This window comes from Urocampus carinirostris, chromosome 7 (genome assembly GCF_059441175.1).
Source record: "Urocampus carinirostris isolate Australia breed hairy pipefish chromosome 7, RoL_Ucar_1.0, whole genome shotgun sequence".
NCBI lineage: Eukaryota > Metazoa > Chordata > Actinopteri > Syngnathiformes > Syngnathidae > Urocampus > Urocampus carinirostris.
Window position 1 is genome coordinate 5,939,106 of NC_142355.1, and position 20,927 is coordinate 5,960,032.

Below are 20,927 nucleotides of genomic sequence, written 5' to 3' on the forward strand. Positions count from 1 at the left end.
CGGCGGTTAGCGCGTGTGCGGCACAGTTCTGGGGTCATGAGATCGAACCCCCTGTGTGGAGTTTGCATGTTCTCCCCGTGCTTGCATGGGTATCCTCCGGGCACTCTGGTTTCCTCCTACATTCCAAAATCATGCATGTTAAGTTAATTGGCCGGTCCAAATTGTCCCTAGGTGTGAATGAGAGAGCGAATTGTCTGTCCCTGTGTGCCCTGCGATTGGCTGGCAACCAGTTCAGGGTGTCCCCTGCCCACTGCCTGAGGATGGCTGGGATGGGCTCCAGCACCCCCGCGACCCTACTGAGGATAAACGGTGCAGATAATGGATGGATGGATGTCAATTTAAGCATCACAGAAAATACAAAGAAACTAGTACCGGGAATTCATTTTAAAAACAATTTTTGTAGGATAGTGGGCCTGGGGATATTCTTAATGAAAGATTTGTGCATTGGTTCAAAAACACTGACCAAGACGTCACGAAACTGCAAAATCATGATTATAAAATATCTATGCATTAATTATTTTCAGGGTTGGGTAGGGTTACTTTAACTTGATTACTTTCAATGACTTTTGGATTACTCCAATACCAAATATGCTAATAAAAGACAAAAGAAACTAAATATGAATCAAATGATGACTCACAACACGTGGTAAGATATCTCTCCTGGCTTTGATCTCTTATATCTCTGGCAAAACTAACATAAAATGCGACAGAAACAAAATGAAAATAAATCCAAACAGCTTGCCAACATCATTTTTGCCGTTCCATGTATTCCGTTACTCCACAAGCCTGCACAAAATTTAGTCATTTTATTCATATTTAGTTTATTTTGTCTTTGATTAGCATATTTAGTTTTGGAGTAATCCAAAAGTTATTGAAAGTAATAGAGTTAAAGTAACCCTACCCAACCCTGATTATTTTACGAGCATGACTCAAGTGTTAATGCTGGAGTTTTAGCTCTTTGCTTTTTGACCCTTAAGACTTGCCATCGAAAACATATACGTTGAAAGGAAGTCAAATCGTGATTCAAGTAGAACATTTAAAACGAATACAAAAATCAGATGATGTTGAGTCAAATTAGAATATAATATATTTTAGTTGTGTGCGTTAAAATACAATAAACTTGAAATGCATGTATATAAACATGTCCCGTGTTTTACATGGCAACTGTAAACCATTTTTGTTTTATTTTGAAAACACAAAGGAAGTGATGTCACTCATCACAAAGTTAAACAGCGATTTGGATGTTTACAAATCAACCAGAAGTTGATTGACTTGCTAACAGTCGCCCGCAAGTTTTGGAATATACTCGTAAAAATGTCCTCGTTGGGCGGAATTGAGTTACCGAGTCGTCTTCCCTTGCTTTTGACCCACGAATGGGTGCTTCTTCCTGGCTCGACCGTCCGCCTAAAGGTCGATACTCCTCGGAACATGCACCTGATCAGACACCGCTTGCTAAAGGGGACTTCGCTCAAAAGCACCATTATTGGGGTGATTCCAAACACCAAGGACCCCCAGAAGGACACTGACGACCTCCCCACTTTGCACAAGTAAAGTTTAAATTAGCTCACTTTTATCCATATGGCTATCTTCAGCTATCTCCATACCTGTCAACCTGTACAGTTTTGCCGTGCAAAGTACGTCTATTATGAATTTTAAGACGTGTACGACGTACGAGAAAATCTGTACGGAAAAACGCAAATTTGTCAATGATGGGTACCATTCGATATACAACGCCTATCACCAAACGGCAAATCAATCAAGTCGAACGAGTTCGCCGCGGAAGCCTCTATCTCGGTATCGGTTTTTTTTTTCGTTGCAAACGAAGTGAGCGGTTTGATGTAGTGAAAGGCAGTCCGTCTCGTCTTAGAGAACCGGCTTTTTCGGCTCAACTCATTAAAGAGAGCTGGCTCTCAAACAGCTCACTTGCATTATATTACGAACTCATCCCATTAGCTACACCGCTTATCCTCAGTAGGGTCGCGGGGGTGCTGGAGCCCATCCCAGCAATCATTGGGCAGTGGGCAGGGGACACCCTGAACTGGTTGCCAGCCAATCGCAGGGCACACTGGGACAGACAACTCACTCGCTCATTCGCACCTAGGGACAATTTGGACCGGCCAATTCACCTGAAATGCATGTTTTTGGAATGTGGGAGGAAACCGGAGTGCCCGGAGAAAATCCACGCAAGCACGGGGAGAACATACAAACTTCGCACAGGAAGTCTGGAGCTGGATATTAACCCACGCAGGGGGTTCCCAAGACATGAACTGTGCCGCACATGCGCTAACCACTGTGCCGCCGTGCTGCCCGAAACGTCAAATCAATCAATTTAAACGAGTTCGCCGCGGAAGCCTCTATCTCGGTATCGTTTTTTTTTTTTTCGTTGCAAACGAAGCGATCGGTTTGATGTAGTGAAAGGAAGTCTGTCTCGTCTTAGAGAACCGGCTTTTTCGGCTCAACTCATTAAAGAGAGCTGGCTCTCATACAGCTCTTTTGCATTATTATTTGTTATTATTCAGCCAGTATCAACCATCGACATGATATCTACCGGAAATCATTTTGTCACGCGAAGCTATCGACGTGACTCGTCGCCTTCGATCGGCGCCGGGTTTTTAGACCCAACTGCTGTGTTGGGAGTCATTAGGTGACCAAACCCCCCAATTCCAACCCTCAATACCGAGCGCCAAGCAGGGAGGCAATGGGTACCATTGTTGTAAGTCTTAGGTATGACTCGGCCGAGGCTTGAACCAGCGACCTCCCAGTCTCAGAGCAAGCGCCCTACCATCTAAGCTACCAAGCTGGTAATACTGGCTTTGATCTCTATAAGGGGAATTAGCATTTTAGCACAATCCTATCTTGTGGCCCCCGTATATTACGAACTATTATGTTATATAAAGAAGTTAAGAAAAAAAGGAAGTATAAAAGGAGAAAATGAAAAATGACAGGTTTGTGGTTATCTCTTTAATCAGTATAACACTAAAAATATTTTAATGCAGAAAATGAATTCATAATTTAAATAAGAAAATGTATTATTTGACTTAATTATATTTGCATGTATTTTTTTCCTTTTACAGTGAACATCCAAGCTACTTAATTTTTGAACTTTTTTTATAATAAATCTCATTCATGTCGAGCAACTCAGTATCTCACAACAAAATGTAAAAAAATTTTTTAATTTAATTTATTTTTTTGGGTATATATAAGACACAAATAACATAAATGTAACCCAGACTAATCGTACGTTCGCGTTAGCGTAATCTTCCATTCTGTCTCCGTTCCAACACCTTAAATGTTTACCTTGAATGTTCAACGTAAACATAAAGCTAACCCAGGCTAGTCGTACGTTCGCGTTATCGTAATCTTCCGTACGAAAGATTACGCTAACATGAACGTGTAAAAATAAAAAATTAAAAAAAAGGATAAAGAAAAGAATTATGAATAGGATTTTTTACCTTTGTGGTGGTCAGCAGAAGGCGCAGGTGGATGGTGGAGAGGGATGGAGTGGGAAGGAAAATTATTGTTTGGAAGGAGAGTTCCCTTCCATAAAAACTTCGGGGAGCTCTTCTGTTTAAGGGGTGCTCACACGTTCAAATCTCTTTGCTACGGATGACTCGGCTACAGGATGTTCTTTTCTCTTCAAATATCTATCCAATGACACTTGCTTCTGCCTTCTTCTTGGCACTTTTCGGAAGTGGTCCATGACAGTGTCATTAAAGTCATGATGACTCTGGTGGCTGCAGCTTCATCGGGGTGGTGAAATTCTGTAACTCGGCCCATTTGCTACACATTTGTTTCATCTCGGACATCCCCTAGTGTATTGGAGGTGCAATTGCACCTAAGAAAATTCAAAGGAGTAAAGAAATGTGATGTGAAACATCCATCCCCGGCGTTCGAACTTCGTTTTTTGTTCGAACAACGAAGCAAGAAATTCTCAAATTTTTTGTTCGTACTCCGATTTGTTTGAACTTCCACTGTATATATAACATTGTCTTAATAAGTAATAACCATTTTAATTTTTACAAGAGTAAAAATGCATAATAACCTCCCCTCAAGAAAGTCAGTTCAATGATCACAATGTTGTAGCGTCAATAGGTCAAATTCAAAAAGATAACAAGAAACGTCATCAGCGTTTTCACTGCACCAAAGTATTTGTGAGGAACATCTACAATGTTCTCTGAGTGAAATTTGTCTTATCTTTATTTGTTTTTGATGAAGGAACTAAGATCGCAGTTAAAAGAAAGCCAAGCACACAAAATGGACTTTAATCAGACACTGTGCTCTGTACTAGACTAGGTAATTATTGATTTACTTTCACAACCGGTAGTTGTAATTCAGGTCTCAAGATACCCCTGAGCATTTCAATTCAAAATGTACTTACTTGTAGTTGCCCTAGGCGGTAAATAGTTTTTCATCGCTTGTGACGTCTTACGGAATCCATTTCCAAAGTACAAACGAAATACATTGTTTTATGACACAAATGCAAAGGATTATTGCTAAAATTCCTTTAAAATGATTCAAACATTCACACAGTTCTGTATTTCTAGCTCGGTGGCCTTGGGGGTATGGCGCCCGCCCCGAGACTGGGAGGTTGTGGTTCAAGCCTCGGCCGAGTCATACCTAAGACTTGAACATTGGTACCTGTTGCCTCCCTGCTTGGCGTTCAGCATTAGGGGTTGGAATTGGGGGGTTTGGTCACCTAATGACTCCCAACACCTCAGTTGGGTTGAGCGAGGGGGCTGGGAATCCCCTCCTCTGAATCAATCTCCCAAAAAGAGTCAGAAATGACTCTAGCCACCTCCCACTTGGGGGATATGGCTGTGGTACATTATATATATATATCTATCTACCTTGGTCGGGGCAGCACGGCGGCGCAGTGGTTAGCGCTTGTGCGGCACAGTTCATGTCATGGGAACCTGTCGTGGGTTCAAATCCAGCTCCAGACTTCCTGTGCGGAGTTTGTATGTTCTCCCCGTGCTTGCATGGGTTTCCTCGGGCACTCCGGTTTCCTCCCACCTTCCAAAAACATGCATTTCAGGTGAATTGGCCAGTCCAAATTGTCCCTAGGTGTGAATGAGCGAATGAGTTGTCTGTCCCTGTGTGCCCTGCGATTGGCTGGCAACCAGTTCAGGGTGTCCCCTGCCCACTGCCCGGAGATGGCTGGGATGGGCTCCAGCCCCCCCGCGACCCTAATGAGGATGAGCGGTACGGCTGATGAGATGAGATCTACCTTGGTCATATCCCTCAAGAGGGGTGTCTGACAGCAAGACACACACATACAATAACAAAGAAAATAAAAGGGAAATAAATAGCAAAAAAAAACACACACACAATTTTTTGGACCGTGGCCAACCCAATTGCCCAAACACCCTAACAAGTTAGGCACCTTGGCACCCAAGTTGGTCATGCTTTCGTCCCTCCAGATGAAATGGTCACTCGGGTCAGGGTGACACAACACACTCTTTTGTTCAACAGCAGGGCCCGACAGCTTTCACTGGTTTACCCCTGCCGCATCATACGGGTGTCCAGCCCATCCTTAAGAACGCGTCCACAATCCCACTATCATTTCACAACACCTCTCCACTCCTTTCTATCACCAACAAGAGCCCTAGCTTCCATTATATTTAGACCTCTTTCCTGCGGTGCACACATAACACCATCCATCCACATCAATTGCAGCCTTCCTCTTGGTCTCCTTCCATTGATTTCTGCTCTGTAGATCCTCTTCAACATTCGCTCCTCATCCATATTCTCCATGTGTCCAAACGAACCTAGTACTCTCTTATCCACACGCTCAGTTCCACGACGACTTCAGTTCTGTCTCTCACAATTTCATTTCTCAATCTATCCAATCTTGTCTCTCCTAACATAGTCCTCAAACACTTCATCTTAAAAACATTGAAATTCCTTCTTAAATCTGCATTCAGGCTCCAAGTCTCTGCACAATACAACAGTCGGCACAATCACACTTTCATACGGTCGCCTCTTAACATCCATACTCATACTCTTGTTGCTCATCACTCTCCTCAGAGCACCCAATACCTTGCTTCCTTGATTGACTCCGTGCAATACCTTGCACTCCATTCCACCAACTGCAGCCACATCACAACCCAAGTACCTATAGCTTTCAACTTCTTCCAGCACCCGTCCATGCAACCTGATTTCTAACGCCATGCCCACTCCATCACGTGAACACTTCATCACCTTACTCTTCCCAACATTCACACATAAATTACGCCTATCACATACTCTTCCAAACTCCGTTTCCAACCTTCTCAATGTTTCCTCAATGGGCGGTCTACATTACTATTTTACTTGAATTTTTGAATGTAGTAATGTTTCAACTTATTAGATAATGTCTAGAGCAATGATTTTCAACCACTGTGAGATCGTCAGGTGTGCCGTGAGAAATTATCCAATGTCACTTTTTAAAATTTAAAATTTTATAAAACATTTAATGAATCGTTTTCTGCAAATATTACGTCATTGTCAAGGGTTCTGTGCTGTAAAAACTGGGGGTATTATAAATTATATTGTAATTAAACATACTGTTTATCCATCCATCCATCCATTATTTGCACCAAATGCAATATTGCACAACCATTACGATACCAACGTTATCACGACAACCCTGTATGTAACATCCCACATGCCGACATTTCTTGTGTAAATACCATGTAAATTATAACTATAGCCTTATCCCCTTGTCTTATAACCTTATCTTCTCTGTTCCTCTATCTTCTTGGCTCATACCTCACTGTGAATGTGTAAAACTGGAGTGTCATGCCCAATTTCGTTGTCACAATATGTTAACCCATTTTGTAACAATGACAATAAAGGTCGTCGTTCTTCTTCTTCTTCTTCTTCTTCTTCTTCTTCTTCTTCTTCTTCTTCTTCTTCTTCTCTTCTTCTTCTTCTTCTTCTTCTTCTTCTTCTTCTATCTTCTTCTTCTTCTTCTTCTTCTTCTTCTTCTTCTTCTTCTTCTTCTTCTTCTTCTCTTCTTCTTCTTCTTCTTCTTCTTCTTCTTCTTCTTCTTCTTCTTCTTCTTCTTCTTCTTCTTCTTCTTCTTCTTCTTCTTCTTCTTCTTCTTCTTCTTCTTCTTCTTCTTCTTCTTCTTCTTCTTCTTCTTCTTCTTCTTCTTCTTCTTCTTCTTCTTCTTCTTCTTCTTCTTCTTCTTCTTCTTCTTCTTCTTCTTCTTCTTCTTCTTCTTCTTCTTCTTCTTCTTCTTCTTCTTCTTCTTCTTCTTCTTATCTTCTTCTTCTTCTTCTTCTTCTTCTCTTCTTCTTCTTCTTCTTCTTCTTCTTCTTCTTCTTCTTCTTCTTCTTCTTCTTTCTTCTTCTTCTTCTTCTTCTTCTTCTTCTTCTTCTTCTTCTTCTTCTTCTTCTTCTTCTTCTTCTTCTTCTTCTTCTTCTTCTTCTTCTTCTTCTTCTTCTTCTTCTTCTTCTTCTTCTTCTTCTTCTTCTTCTTCTTCTTCTTCTTCTTCTTCTTCTTCTTCTTCTTCTTCTTCTTCTTCTTCTTCTTCTTCTTCTTCTTCTTCTTCTTCTTCTTCTTCTTCTTCTTCTTCTTCTTCTTCTTCTTCTTCTTCTTCTTCTTCTTCTTCTTCTTTTCTTCTTCTTCTTCTTCTTCTTCTTCTTCTTCTTCTTCTTCTTCTTCTTCTTCTTCTTCTTCTTCTTCTTCTTCTTCTTCTTCTTCTTCTTCTTCTTCTTCTTCTTCTTCTTCTTCTTCTTCTTCTTCTTCTTCTTCTTCTTCTAATATGCACGGCTTATCCTCAGTACGATTGCGGGGATGCTGGAGCCCATCCCAGCCATCTTCGGGCAGGGGACACCCTGAACTGGTTGCCAGCCAATCGCAGGGCACACAGGGACAGACAATTCGCTCGCTCATTCACACCAAGAGACAAAAAAATAATTCTAAATTATTAGTTTTTTAGCCTTTATTGAATCAGACAGGGGAAATGAAACAATTTTTTTTCTTACCGAATTATCATTATTGATGTTTGTCATTATTATCATCATTGATATTTTTCTTACTATGATTAAGTGAATTATCATTGCTAACATCCTCTGACAAATGATGTCTCTCTTTGCGGGCAGGATCGGTACGGCTGGGATTGCAGTGCAGGTAGTGGGCAGTAACTGGCCAAAGCCACACTACAGCCTTCTCATCACTGGATTGTGTCGGTTTAGTGTGTCAAGTGTGCTGACACAACAACCATTTATTCTGGCTCAGGTAAAAATGTAGAAATTGCTGGGATTTTTATGTTATATCTGATCATGTGTCCTGAACAGCACTGAATTGAATCAAATAAAATGTGTATTTGATATAGTAAGGGTTAAAGGGATACCCACATTCTAAAACATACAAAATTTGAGGAAATAGTACATGTTTTTTGCACTAATACTTATATATCTCATCTCATCTCATTAGCCGTACCGCTTATCCTCATTAGGGTCGCGGGGGGGCTGGAGCCCATCCCAGCCATCTCCGGGCAGTGGGCAGGGGACACCCTGAACTGGTTGCCAGCCAGTCGCAGGGCACACAGGGACAGACAACTCATTCGCTCATTCACACCTAAGGACAATTTGGACCGGCCAATTCACATGAAATGCATGCTTTTGGAATGTGGGAGGAAACCGGAGTGCCCGGAGGAAACCCACGCAAGCACGGGGAGAACAAACAAACTCCGCACAGGAAGTCCGGAGCTGGATTTGAACCTGTATATATATATATATATATATATATATATAGTGGAACCTGGGTTTTCGAACGCCTCTCAGTTCGAACAAATCGGAGTCCGACCAAAAATTTTGAGAAATTCTTGCTTCGCTGTTCGGTCAAAAAATCGGAGTTCGAACGCCGGTAATGCGTGAGTGCGTACACTAGGGTGCGATGCTGAGCGGCGTACGGGTGTAGATCGCTCTTTTCGTGACCAACTGTTATCGCGTGCGGACGTGCTTCGTTTTGCTTTCGCTTATAATATAGGTGTACCAAGTGTTTAAAATATCTATCCAATGACACTTGCTTCTGCCTTCTTTTTAGCACTTTTGGGAAGTGGTTCATGACAGTGTCATAAAAGTCATGATGACTCTAGTGGCTGCAGCTTCATCGGTGTTGTGAAATTCTGTAACTCGGCCCATTTGCCACACTTTTGTTTCATCTCGGACGTCCCCTAGTGTTTTGGAGGGGCAATTGCACCTGAGAAAATTAAAAGGAGTAAAAAAATGTGACGTGAAACATCCACCCCGGCGTTCGAACTCCGATTTTTTGACCGAACAGCGAAGCAAGAATTTCTCGAAATTTTTGGTCGGACTCCGATTTGTTCGAACTGAGAGGCGTTCGAAAACCCAGGTTCCACTGTAGTTGTTTTTAATGTGTTTTTTCTCCATTCTTTAAAATTCGTATCTAGTACCGGGACTAAAAACAGTGTGATGTTAGGGGCAGCAGTAGCTCAGGAGGTAGAGCGCTCGTTTTGGGATCAAGGGATCCCAGTTCGAATCCCGTCGTGTTACATGTCGAAGTGTCCTTGGGTAAGACACTGAACCCCTAATACCCCCAATAAGCAGGTTAGCGCCTTACATGGCTCCAAGGCCGCTTTTTGGAAATGTGGAGCACATTGTAAAGCGCTTTGGGAAGTCATTGACTTGAAAAGCGCTATATAAATGCAGATCATTTCATTTCATGATGTGATAAGACGATTGTGGCATTGTGGTTATGATTTAGCGCTCTTACCGTTAGATCCCCGCTAGCACCATTGTTATTCATTGGGGCGGCAGTAGCTCAGGAGGTAGAGCGATCGTTTTAGGATTAAGGGATCCCAGTTCGAATCCCGGCTTGTCCGTGTTACATGCCGAAGTGTCCTTGGGTAAGACACTGAACCCCCAATACCCCCAATAAGCAGGTTAGCGCCTTACATGGCTGCACAGATCACGGCCGCTATTGGGAAATGTGAAGCACAATGTAAAGCGCTTTGGAAAGTCATTGACTTGAAAAGCGCTATATAAATGCAGATCATTTCATTTCATTTATTCATTTGTGGTCAGCAATATTTTCCGGCTGATCAATAATTGGACAAGTATGGTAATGTGCTTGTTGAGTTTCCAGTTGTACACATTTAGAGTATCTCACATTTCTGCAGGGATTTCATTATGGTGTTTAGTAGGGCTGTGCGATTTTGGAAAAAAATTTATCACAATTTTTCAGACCAGTATTACAATTTCAGTGCATTTAAAAATAGTGCATTTTCTATTCTACTTTTCTGAGTACTTGATTACAGTCGGTAGTGTTTCCCATAGATTTTTTTGAGACCCCAGTGGGTGGACAGTCTAGGGCGCCCCGGGGGCCAATTCCGACCTGCGGAATGAGAGGTGTACGTTTTACGCCATATTTAAGTTCAAGGGAAAGTTGTATTATTTAGCGCCCCCTAGTGGTAGAAAGAAACTACGCATTAAAAAGAACAATATTATTATTTTTTTTAAATCTAAGATACACAAACTATGATATAAGCGTGCATTTTTTTTTATTTTTGTTGCTCGAGAAATTAGCGTTTATTTTACTTAACATGAGCTAATTGTCAACTAGCTAGCTACTATGTTTTTTTGCGTAGCAACTCGGTGTTTCTGTATCTGATTTGGTTGAAATTGAATTGTATTTTCTTTTGCATTTATAGTTATTAGAAGCACTGCAGAGTAAATATTTTTAAGTTATGTTTTATTTAGCTTTTTTTTTTCCAATGATTCTGTTTTGTTTTTTTACTGTAAATCTGTTTAGTGTTTAAAAAGCTAAATTGTTTTGTATTTTAATTTAAGCTAACAGTTCTTTCCTTATATTTCACACTGCATTAGTTGTTGCCCTGAGAAGTAAATATTTTTACTTTTTTGTTGTGTCATTTGTTTTTCAAGGGTTCTGACTTTGGAGTCGATTAGTATAAACAACTTGAAAGTTTGAATTGGGTAAAGGTTCACTGTAGATTGACAGATACCGTCATGGGAATGGCGAGCATTAGACCACATCATCCCCGCCCACCCGCTCTGTACTCACAGGAGCCCGGTGACGAGACAAAAACATGTTGATTAAGCAGTAAACCAATAAGGAGTAAGTGGACAAAAAAAAAAGGCTGCAAGCCACTCGACAGTGCATTTGGTCGATTGTATAGCGCCGCTAAAACCCAAACTTTGATCATTGTAGTTGACTCAAAAGTCAATAATTCAAATCATAAACTAAATCATTGGAAAAAAAAACGCAGTTTGTTACCATTACACAATCGCACCACGTCACATCGCGATATCAATTAGATTTCGGTTTATTTTGCAGCCCTATTATTTACTAGAACAACACAAAACAATGATTATTTTGACACAACGAAAGGTAGCAATGTTTTTAACCCTCCAAAAACTCAAAATATAGCCGTCAATAACCAATCCCCTTTGTAACAAAAGTGAGTACACCCTTAAGTGAAAGTTCTTGAAGTGTATGGTCCAAGTATTTCCAGCTTGACACCCACCACTTCAATCTCTGCAGTAATGCTGACAGCAGTCCTGCCCCCATCTTTCTTAGATAGCATTTAGATGTGATTCTGTGCACGTCCGCTCAGCTTCTTTGGACAACCAACACAAGCCTTGTTGTGAGTGCATTCTGATTTGTTAACACGCCGGGGGATCTCGACAACTGTACTGCAGCTCAACTCAGGGTGTTGCCAATCATCTTGTAACGGTGGGCAGCCTTTTGTAGTGCCACAATACATTGTTTAGGTCCCCAGAGAGTTTCTTGACCTGGTGTGCCATTTAGGGAGTTTCAGTGACCATTATGACAGCGTGTACTACAAATTGAACACACCTGCTCCCTATCAGGGTTGGGTAGGGTACTTTAACTTGATTACTTTCGATTACTTATGGATTACTCCAATACCAAATATGCTAATAAAAGACAAAAGAAACTAAATATGAATAAAATGAAGACTCACAACACGTGGTAAGCTTTCTCTCCTGGCTTTGATCTCTTTGATCTCCGGCAAAACAAACGTAAAATGCGACAGAAACAAAATGAAAATAAATCCAAACAGCTTGCCAACATCATTTTTGACGTTCCACGTATTCCGTTACTCCCCAAGCCTGCACAAAATTTAGTCATTTTATTCTATTTAGTTTCTTTTGTCTTTTATTCGCATATTTGGTATTGGAGTAATCCAAAAGTCATTGAAAGTAATCAAGTTAAAGTAACCCTATCCAACCCTGGTCGCTCCACCGGTAACTTTACGCCAATGCCTGTTCCGCAAGAATAAATGGGCCCTGAGGGATCCACTTGTTTTTTTGAGGGGGTAGTTCAAAAATGTAAACATTAGTCCAAGACAACATACCTATGCTTTATGGCATTGTGTTAAAAGTTTATTGCTTCTGACACGAACTGATTACTCCGATGGACACACTCAGCCATACAGTAACCGAATCCACAATTATTTTAATTTTTTTATTTAAATGTATTTGTTTATTTAGAACTAGTGTTTTTAGGATATATGTGGAGGTATGTTGCGGCTCCCTTTTTCTTAACTTATTGCTTAACTAATAAATCGAAAGGAGAACTCCTATCCATCCATCCATTATCTGCACCGCTTATCCTCAGTAGGGTCGCGGGGGTGCTGGAAGCCCATCCCAGCCATCTTCGGGCAGTGGGCAGGGGACACCCCGAACTGGTTGCCAGCCAGTCACAGGGCACACAGAGACGGACAACTCACTCGCTCATTCACACCTAGGGACAATTTGGACCGGCCAATTAATCTGATTCTGTTTTTGGAATGTGGGAGGAAACCGAAATGCCCGGAGGAAACCCACACAAGCACGGGGGAGAACATGCAAACTCCACACAGGAAGGTTGGTAGCTGGATTTGAACCCATGACCCCCCCACCAAAGTTTTCGTTTTGCTGCTGGTCCGAATATGAATAGCAGATTGTTTGGTTGTCCAAATGGGACACGGTAGAATTCAAAGATCAAGGCTTTTAATGTGATTATTTTGACTCCAATAAACGCCAATAAATATCTTTGTAGATTTTCAAGACTGATGATTAAGTATTTCTTTTGACAATAAATTCATGATTCAGTGGGAGCTGCAAAAAGGTTTTTACTTCACAGTAAGTCAAACAGAAATTTTCCATTCCTTAAAAATCAAATAACGACTTAAAACACAATTTTATTTGTATTTGTCACATCAGAGGCTTATATTAACATCTGTTCGGGGATTTTTGTACAACATAGATACACCGTAAATTCGGACTATAGAGCACACCTGATTATAAGCCGCACCCACCACATTTTAAGAGGATAACCACTTTTGTACTTACACAAGCCGCACCTGTATATAAGCCGCATGCGCCTACATTAAAACATGTAACACAATCACAAAATTAACTCAAACCCGACTTTGAATCCCGCGATTGTAACTGAATATAAAGTACACAGTCCAAAAACCACAGCCAGCAAAATGAACAGAAAATGATATCGGTACTTAAGGTTTGATCCAGACCTGCAGAGTCCGGGTCCCGTTGAAAGTAATCCAAGGAAAAAAAGTCTATATTCACAAAAGTAAGGGTAGGAAAAATATATATCCACTATTGTCCGCTGCGTCCACAAACACGTCTCACCTTGACTCCACTTCCCGTCAGCCCCCGTTGTTTTCGCCCCTTCTTTTTGATTCGCCCGTAGAAAACATATCAGAATAACTCTCTAAAATAAATACATTACAAAGATATACAGTTGCAAATACATATTATACATGGTTACACATATTTACAAAGAAAGACGGTACACCGAGAGAGTTTTCAAAGCTTTAAAAATAATAATCTAACTTTCATCCCAAACCGTGACTGTGACAGGTAGCAACGCGCTACTAGCAACACGCTCGCAAAACAGTAAATGGGTCTGTTAAATAAATATACCGTACTTGTAAAAATCACAGTAAACCGTCCTCATCTTCCTCCTTTTAACTGACGCCATCAAAGTCGTCTTCCTCAGTATCGGAAAGAAAATCTGTCATATAGACTTCGTCCCACGCTCCCTTATTCCAAAACACGCTAGCAACACGCTCGCAAAGTAAAGTTTACGTGCAATAGCTATTTTTCCTTCTTTATCGGACTGCTCGATTGCATTTAGCTTAAAAGCTGCGTGATGTGCCTTTCTTTTTGCAATTTGCATGGTGAGGATATTTCTACGCTAATTTAATTCGTGCACAAGCTGAGACGTTGCAGTCTTATTCGGCGCATACATTCTACCGGTCTAAATCTTACCTTTTGTACTCGAGCGCCCCTGGCGGCTGTCGGAAAAATTACATAAACTGGCCGCATCACTGAATAAGCCGCAGGGTTGAACGTTTGGGGAAAAAAGTAGCGGCTTATAGTCCGGAATTTACGGTACATTTCTTTTTTAATCTTCGGTCTTGCAAATTTGCAGGTGGAACAGTTGGATAAACTCGAACAGTTCACCAGCCAGGAAGGGAGCTTTTCAGAAGAAGATGGGGAGCTGCTGGAATTGTCCCAAAAATTCTACCAGACAGCTCTACAGGTCAGTAGAAATTTGTGTCCTCTGTAAAATAATACAATTCTTTTTTTTTTTTATCTTGTGAACAATAATGTTAAGGTAAAGGAGATATTTTCCCCACTCTTTTAGTTGTGAGGTTTTGGCTTTCAGAACCTTGGTCTGGACTAAAGGGTCAGCAGGAAAAGTTATGAAGTCCAGATTTGAAAGTGCTGTAGGAATTTGAAACCATGTCTATGTAGGAGAGTGAGTCTTTTATGTGAAATTGGAAGGGTAAATATTATTTTTTTACTGACCCATGATTGCTGTCTTTAATTTATTAACATAAAAAAACAGACACTATTAGAACATTTCAAGGGGCTAATGTTTCATAACACAACAGCTTCACATAGCCCTGTCATTTGTAACAAATTTCCACCGTTATGCCAAACCTCAATCCAGATCTCTTATCCAGACTCCAATGTGTTCTTCATTTCAATGTTCCACTTTTGCATAAAATGCACCTAGAAATGAAGACTATATCGGGTTTGTGCAATGGAAAGGGGTTTGTTAAGTGATTGCCATTTATTTTTAATGTCTTTATTCCCTACATGTCTTTATTTTTACAAAATTACTACCAAAGTTGGATGGAATTAACTTAATGGATTGATCTACTCCTGACCAATGTTCCCTGTAATTTTCCACGATCTGAGCGTTCACACAAAGTCGGTGAGCAACGCTTGAAACAACAGTGAGCAACAGCAATCCCAAGTGTGGCAACTAAGTCATTAACAAACATGTCTAAAACTTGACGTCAAAATACATTTTGCTGAGTTTAAGGCAATGCAAAATTATTTTTCTCTTTTGAATGAATTGACTCATGTACTTTTGCAAACGTCGTTTGTTCTTACAATTCTTTCACAAGATATCCATTTCTTTTTATTTCCTGATATATTTTCTCGCATAATATTAACATTTTGGGGGGGATATTGAGTCGGTTGTAAGATATAGAACTGTACTTAATCACATGTTTAGTGGAAGTACTATGTTGGCAACAAGATTCACTTGATATAATTGGAAATTATTTGAATGCAACACAAACTTTTTCTTCTTTTTTTCGTGTTTTTTTCTACTTTTTTTAAATTCCTTTAAAAAGAAATCTCATTGTGTTTATTTTTCCGAGCTTTTACTTTTTTCTTTTCGTTCTCTATTTACTTTTTCCTACATTTCTTTTTTTTTGCTGGCTCTTTTTAAAAATGTTGCTTCTTTTTTACTCTTCCTTTTGTTTCTTTTTTTCTCAGCTTTTCACTACTTTTTCATTTTGGTATTTTTTTCTTTTTTGTCCTATTCCCCCCTTCCTTTAAGTCATTTTGTGCATAATTTTACATAATATTTGGTCATGTTGGGATGAAAGAAGCAAAAACAACCCGAAAAGTCGTTTAGGACCCAAAAGAGACGGTTCCTTTTGGTGAGCCGAGCCAAAGAAGCCGGTTCCCGACAAACTCTACTAACTTTACTCAACTTCGTTCTACTTCGACTCGACTTCAAAATACCGCATTTAGGACACAACGTCAGGGGAACCCGTGTATTTTTACCTTCATGCACTGTAACTTTGACTTAATTCGCTTCTTAATTAGCAATTTCGAGCCCTGATTTTTGTGAGCTGGCTAGATTTTCTTGTGCGCTGAGAATGTGCAAGCAGTGCGCAATTGCGCTCGCGCGCAGCTTAGAGGAAACACTGCTCCTGACCCAACCTAATTAGGTTATGTTTGACCTGTTTGTCGAGTACATACTTAACTGTGGTGGTAATTGTAATCATCAATGTTCGTGTGTCTGTGTTTGCATGCATGTGTGTGTAGTTGTTCGGTATGTTAGACATGTCTATTCCAGTTGTGGCCAAATTCAGACATCTTCTAGACAGCCTTCCCAAGGATACTCTGCCGGATGTTGTTGCCTCCATGATACGCACTTCAAACAAGGAGAAACTGCAGGTAACGTGCCTCTTGGATGTATGAATCCACCCTTTTTTAAAGCATTGCCCCAACGGCCTATACAGGCTCATATCATTTCGACCATACACTCCTATGGATTTCCTTTTTTTTTTCTAGATAAACAGAACCCTTGTTTTCAGTTGAGAGGACTAGTTTAGAGTATTTGAAAGGAATAAAGTGGAACCTCGGTTCTCGACCATAATCCGTTCCAGAAGCCTGTTCGAAAACCGATTTGTTCGATCACCGAAATCTGTTTTCCCATTAAAAATAATGTATATCATTTTAATCCGTTCCAACACCCTGAATGTTTACCTTGAATGTTTCACGTAAACATAAAGTTAACCCAGGCTAATCGTACGTCCGCGTTATCGTAATCTTCTGTACGAAAGATTACGCTAACATGTGTAAAAATAAAAATATCAGGTCGTTTACAAGTCATTTAGCACCCGGGTCTCCACAACAAGTGGTGAGCGGTTCATTGGAAAGGGGGCTCCGTTCCAACACCCTGAAAGTTGGGCTCCGTTCCAACACCCTGAATGTTTACCTTGAATGTTTAACGTAAATTAAAGTTAACCCAGGCTAATCGTACGTTTGCGTTATCGTAATCTTCCGCACGAAAGATTACGCTAACATGAACGTGTAAAAATAAAAAAAAAAAGGTTAAAGAAAAGAATTATGCTTAGGATTTCTTACCTTTGTGGTGGTCAGCAGAATGCGCAGGTGGACGGTGGGGAGAGGATCAGACACTCGCACACTTCCTTCATATTTTGCTATTATTTCTTTCTTAAATGCAATAGTTGTACGCACTACTTTTCTTTTTTCACCCGTAGCAACTTTGCTGCTTGCACTGACTTTCTTCGGAGGCATAAGAAGGGGCTAAAACACCCGTACGCCGCTCAGCATGGTACCCTAGAATACGCACTCATGCATTACCGGCGTTCGAACTCCGATTTTTTGACCGAACAGCGAAGCAAGAATTTCTCGAAATTTTTGTTCGAACTGAGAGGCGTTCGAAAACCCGAGGTTCCACCGTACTTTCATGCTTGAGGACAGTTCTGGTATTTAAATTTGGCTCTGTTTAAGAGAACTTTAACTTTTTCACAGCAGAATTAAATGGTAACATCGACTGACTGAATAAGAATATTTGCTAATGAGACACATACAGCAGATAATATGGCAACATGAAAAACAAACACAGGTACTGAAGTGTGACACTCTCTGTTTAAATCCTGTTGCTGCGTGACAAAGTTTGCAACTGATTTTTGACTTTAAGGTATTGGATGCTGTAAGCTTGGAGGAGCGTTTTAAGAAAACATTGCCTATGCTGACCAGACAGATTGAGGGACTTAAAATTCTGCAGAAAACTCGGAAAATGATGCCTGACCCCAAAAAGGTGTAAAGCATAAAGCCCCCGCGGTCAAGAAGAGCGTGTTATAAATTACTCTTGTTCTATCCTGCCAGGTGCTATCCGTGCGCAAAGGCAATGTGTTTCCAGGCAGACATTTCAATCTGAGTGAAGATGATGAGGAAGAGGATACTGATGATACAGCCTCCCTGGAGAAGAAGGTTCATGCAGTTAACATGCCGGATGCAGCACTCCGTGTTTGTTTAAAAGAGCTCAAAAGGTATGTTGTTTACCGTAGCAGGTTTTAAATACAGTACATTCCGGACTATAGAGCGCACCTGATTATAAGCCGCACCCACCACACTTTAAGAGGATAAGCGCTTTTGTACTTCCACAAGCCGCACCTGTATATAAGCCGCATGCGCCCACATTCAAACATGTAACACAATCACAAAATTAACCCAAACCCTACTTTGAGCCCTGTGACCACAAATGATACCGGTAGTTAAGATTTGTTGCAGACCTGCAGAGTCCGGGTCCCGTTAAAAGTAATCCAAGGAAAAAAAGTGTATATTTCCAAAGGTAAGGGTGGGAAAAATATATATCCGCTATTGTTTGCTGTGTCCACAAACACTCACCTTTACCGGTCTCCACTTCCCGTCATTCCCCGCGTCTGTTACGCCCCTTCTTTTTAATTGGTCAGTGCAAGACTTATCAGAATAAGTGTCCAAAATAAATACAAATAAATACATTACAAAAATATACAGTTGCAAATACATATTATACATGGTTACACATATTTACTAAGAAAGACGGTACACCAAGAGAGTTTTTAAAGCTTTAATAATAATATTATAACTTTCATCCCAAACCGTGCCTGTGAAGGGTAGCAAAACGCTACTAACAACACGCTCGCAATACAGTAAACGGGTCTGTTTAAAAAAACATATCGTACATGTAGAAATCACGGTAAACCGTTCTCATCTTCCTCCCTATAACTGACGTCATCAAAGTTGTCCTCCTTCAGAATGGGAAAGAGACTTTGCCATATAGACGTCGTCCCACACTCCCTTATTCAAAAACACGCTAGCAACACGTTCGCAAGTAAAGTTTGCGTGCTGTAGCTCTGCTTCCTTCTTTATCGGACTGCTCGATTGCGTTTAGCTTGTAAGCTGCGTCGTGTGCCTTGAACTCGAGCGCCGCTGGCGGCTGTTAGAAAAATTACATAAATTGGCCGCATCACTGAATAAGCCGCAGGGTTGAACGATCGGGAAAAAAGTAGCGGCTTATAGTCCGGAATTTACGGTAATCTTACGGCAAATCGGAAGACTTCTGTTTGAATACAAATGAACACAACTCTAGTTGTGAAAGTTCACTTTAATTTAATCCGGTCATAAATGCAAAGTGGAGTTGCATTTTTCATTCAATTACTGCTAAGAGAGCCTGTGACTTCCCAGGCTGCCTGCCTCTGGAAATAATAATTCAAAATGTCAATGGGGAAATTTGTTTTGGCTGTAGGTCAAATTTAAAGGTCCTTCATTGTCAAAGAAAATAACATTCGACAAGATGGAAGAACTTTCCCCCAGGATTCAGTTCCTGCATCAAGATAAAAAAGTGCACTCCTTGAATGATTAATCGCTCGAACTGAGGAACATCGAGAGCTTAAATTGATGACGACTCTGAAAGAAATTGGTCCTCCTGGGGCACGTCATGTCCTTGATGAAGTCCAAGCTTTACCGAAGCACTGGGAGCAGTAGATGTCAATCAAGGTGGTGTTGAAGGCAGCTAACCAGCTTCTGTGCTGCTGAACATCATTCACTGCTTTGCCATCCCAAGGCTAAGAGAGGGAGGAGAAAAAAGGCAATTGCAGTGTCTCTGTAGAATAGTGCTATATTTTTGTGCTATCTTCCTCTGTATTAGGCATTTTCCGCAATAAATGTGAATGTACTTTTTTTATATAAATTACAGTACATAATATAAGATAAGTTACAGTGGAACCTCGATTTTCGAACGCCTCTCAGTTCGGACAAATCGGTGTTCGACCAAAAATTTCGAGAAATTCTTGCTTCGCTGTTCGGTCAAAAAATCGGAGTTTGAACGCCAGTACGCTAGGGTGCCATGCTGAGCGGCGTAGGGGTGTTTTAGCCCCTAATTATGCCTCCGAAGAAGGTCTGTGCAAGCAGGACAGGTGAAAAAAGACAAGTTGTTCATCCAACTATTGCCTTTAAGAAAGACATAATAGCTAAATATGAAAGAGGTGTGCGAGTTTCCGATCTTGCTAGTGAATACAGCATGGCTAAATCTACGATCAGTACGATAGTAAAGAATAAGGAGGCTGTGAAATCGAGTGATGCGGCTAAGGAAGTTAGCGCTATAAGCAAGCAAACTGCCGCAAGTTTTGGAAGAGGTTGAAAAACTTTTGAGGATTTTTCTCTCCCCACCGTCCACCACAAAGGTAAGAAATCCTATTCATAATCCTTTTTTTTATTTTTACACGTTCATGTTAGCGTAATCTTTCGTACGGAAGATTACGCTAACGCGAACGTGCGATTAGCCTGGGTTAGCTTCATGTTTACGTTCATGGTAAACATTCAGGGTGTTGGAACGGAATAAAACGATTTTACATTACTTTTAATGGGGAAAACGATTTCGGTGATTGAACAAATCGGTTTTCGAACAGGGTTCTGGAACGGATTATGGTCGAGAACCGAGGTTCCACTGTATAAGTAAAAACCCAACAAAAAATACAAACAATAAAAACAATAAAATATAATAGGATTGAATATGATAAAATTTAATAAAAGTGCCACCATACTTCTTGGTAATGAAACACTTCCTGAATAAGTAGGTTTTTGGCCAGGATTTAAAGAGGCCCTGATCATAAATGAGACGCAATTCGACTGAGAGCTCAGTCACCCAAGTGTTTATACTTGGACCTCAGAACTCTACCAGGATTGCAAACAGTCAAAAGATGAAATGAAAAATGAAAATGAAATGATCTGATTTTATATAGCGCTTTTCAAGTCAAGACTTCCCAAAGCGCTTTACAGTGTGCTTCACATTTCCCAATAGCGGCCGTGCAGCCATGTATGGCG

At 40.6% G+C, this 20,927-nt stretch overlaps 1 protein-coding gene across 1 annotated transcript in view; it reads left to right on the plus strand.

The window, feature by feature from the left end:
* The first annotated feature begins 1,236 nt into the window (after positions 1-1,236).
* Positions 1,237-20,927, plus strand: part of lonp2 (lon peptidase 2, peroxisomal) — a 65,571-nt gene continuing 45,880 nt past the window's right edge. The window contains exons 1-6 of the mRNA XM_088339586.1: positions 1,237-1,547; positions 8,091-8,226; positions 14,434-14,544; positions 16,356-16,487; positions 17,761-17,880; positions 17,949-18,112. Of these exons, the coding sequence (XP_088195712.1) occupies positions 1,315-1,547; positions 8,091-8,226; positions 14,434-14,544; positions 16,356-16,487; positions 17,761-17,880; positions 17,949-18,112 (896 nt within the window). The 5' untranslated portion in view covers positions 1,237-1,314. The remainder of the gene's footprint in view (positions 1,548-8,090; positions 8,227-14,433; positions 14,545-16,355; positions 16,488-17,760; positions 17,881-17,948; positions 18,113-20,927) is intronic.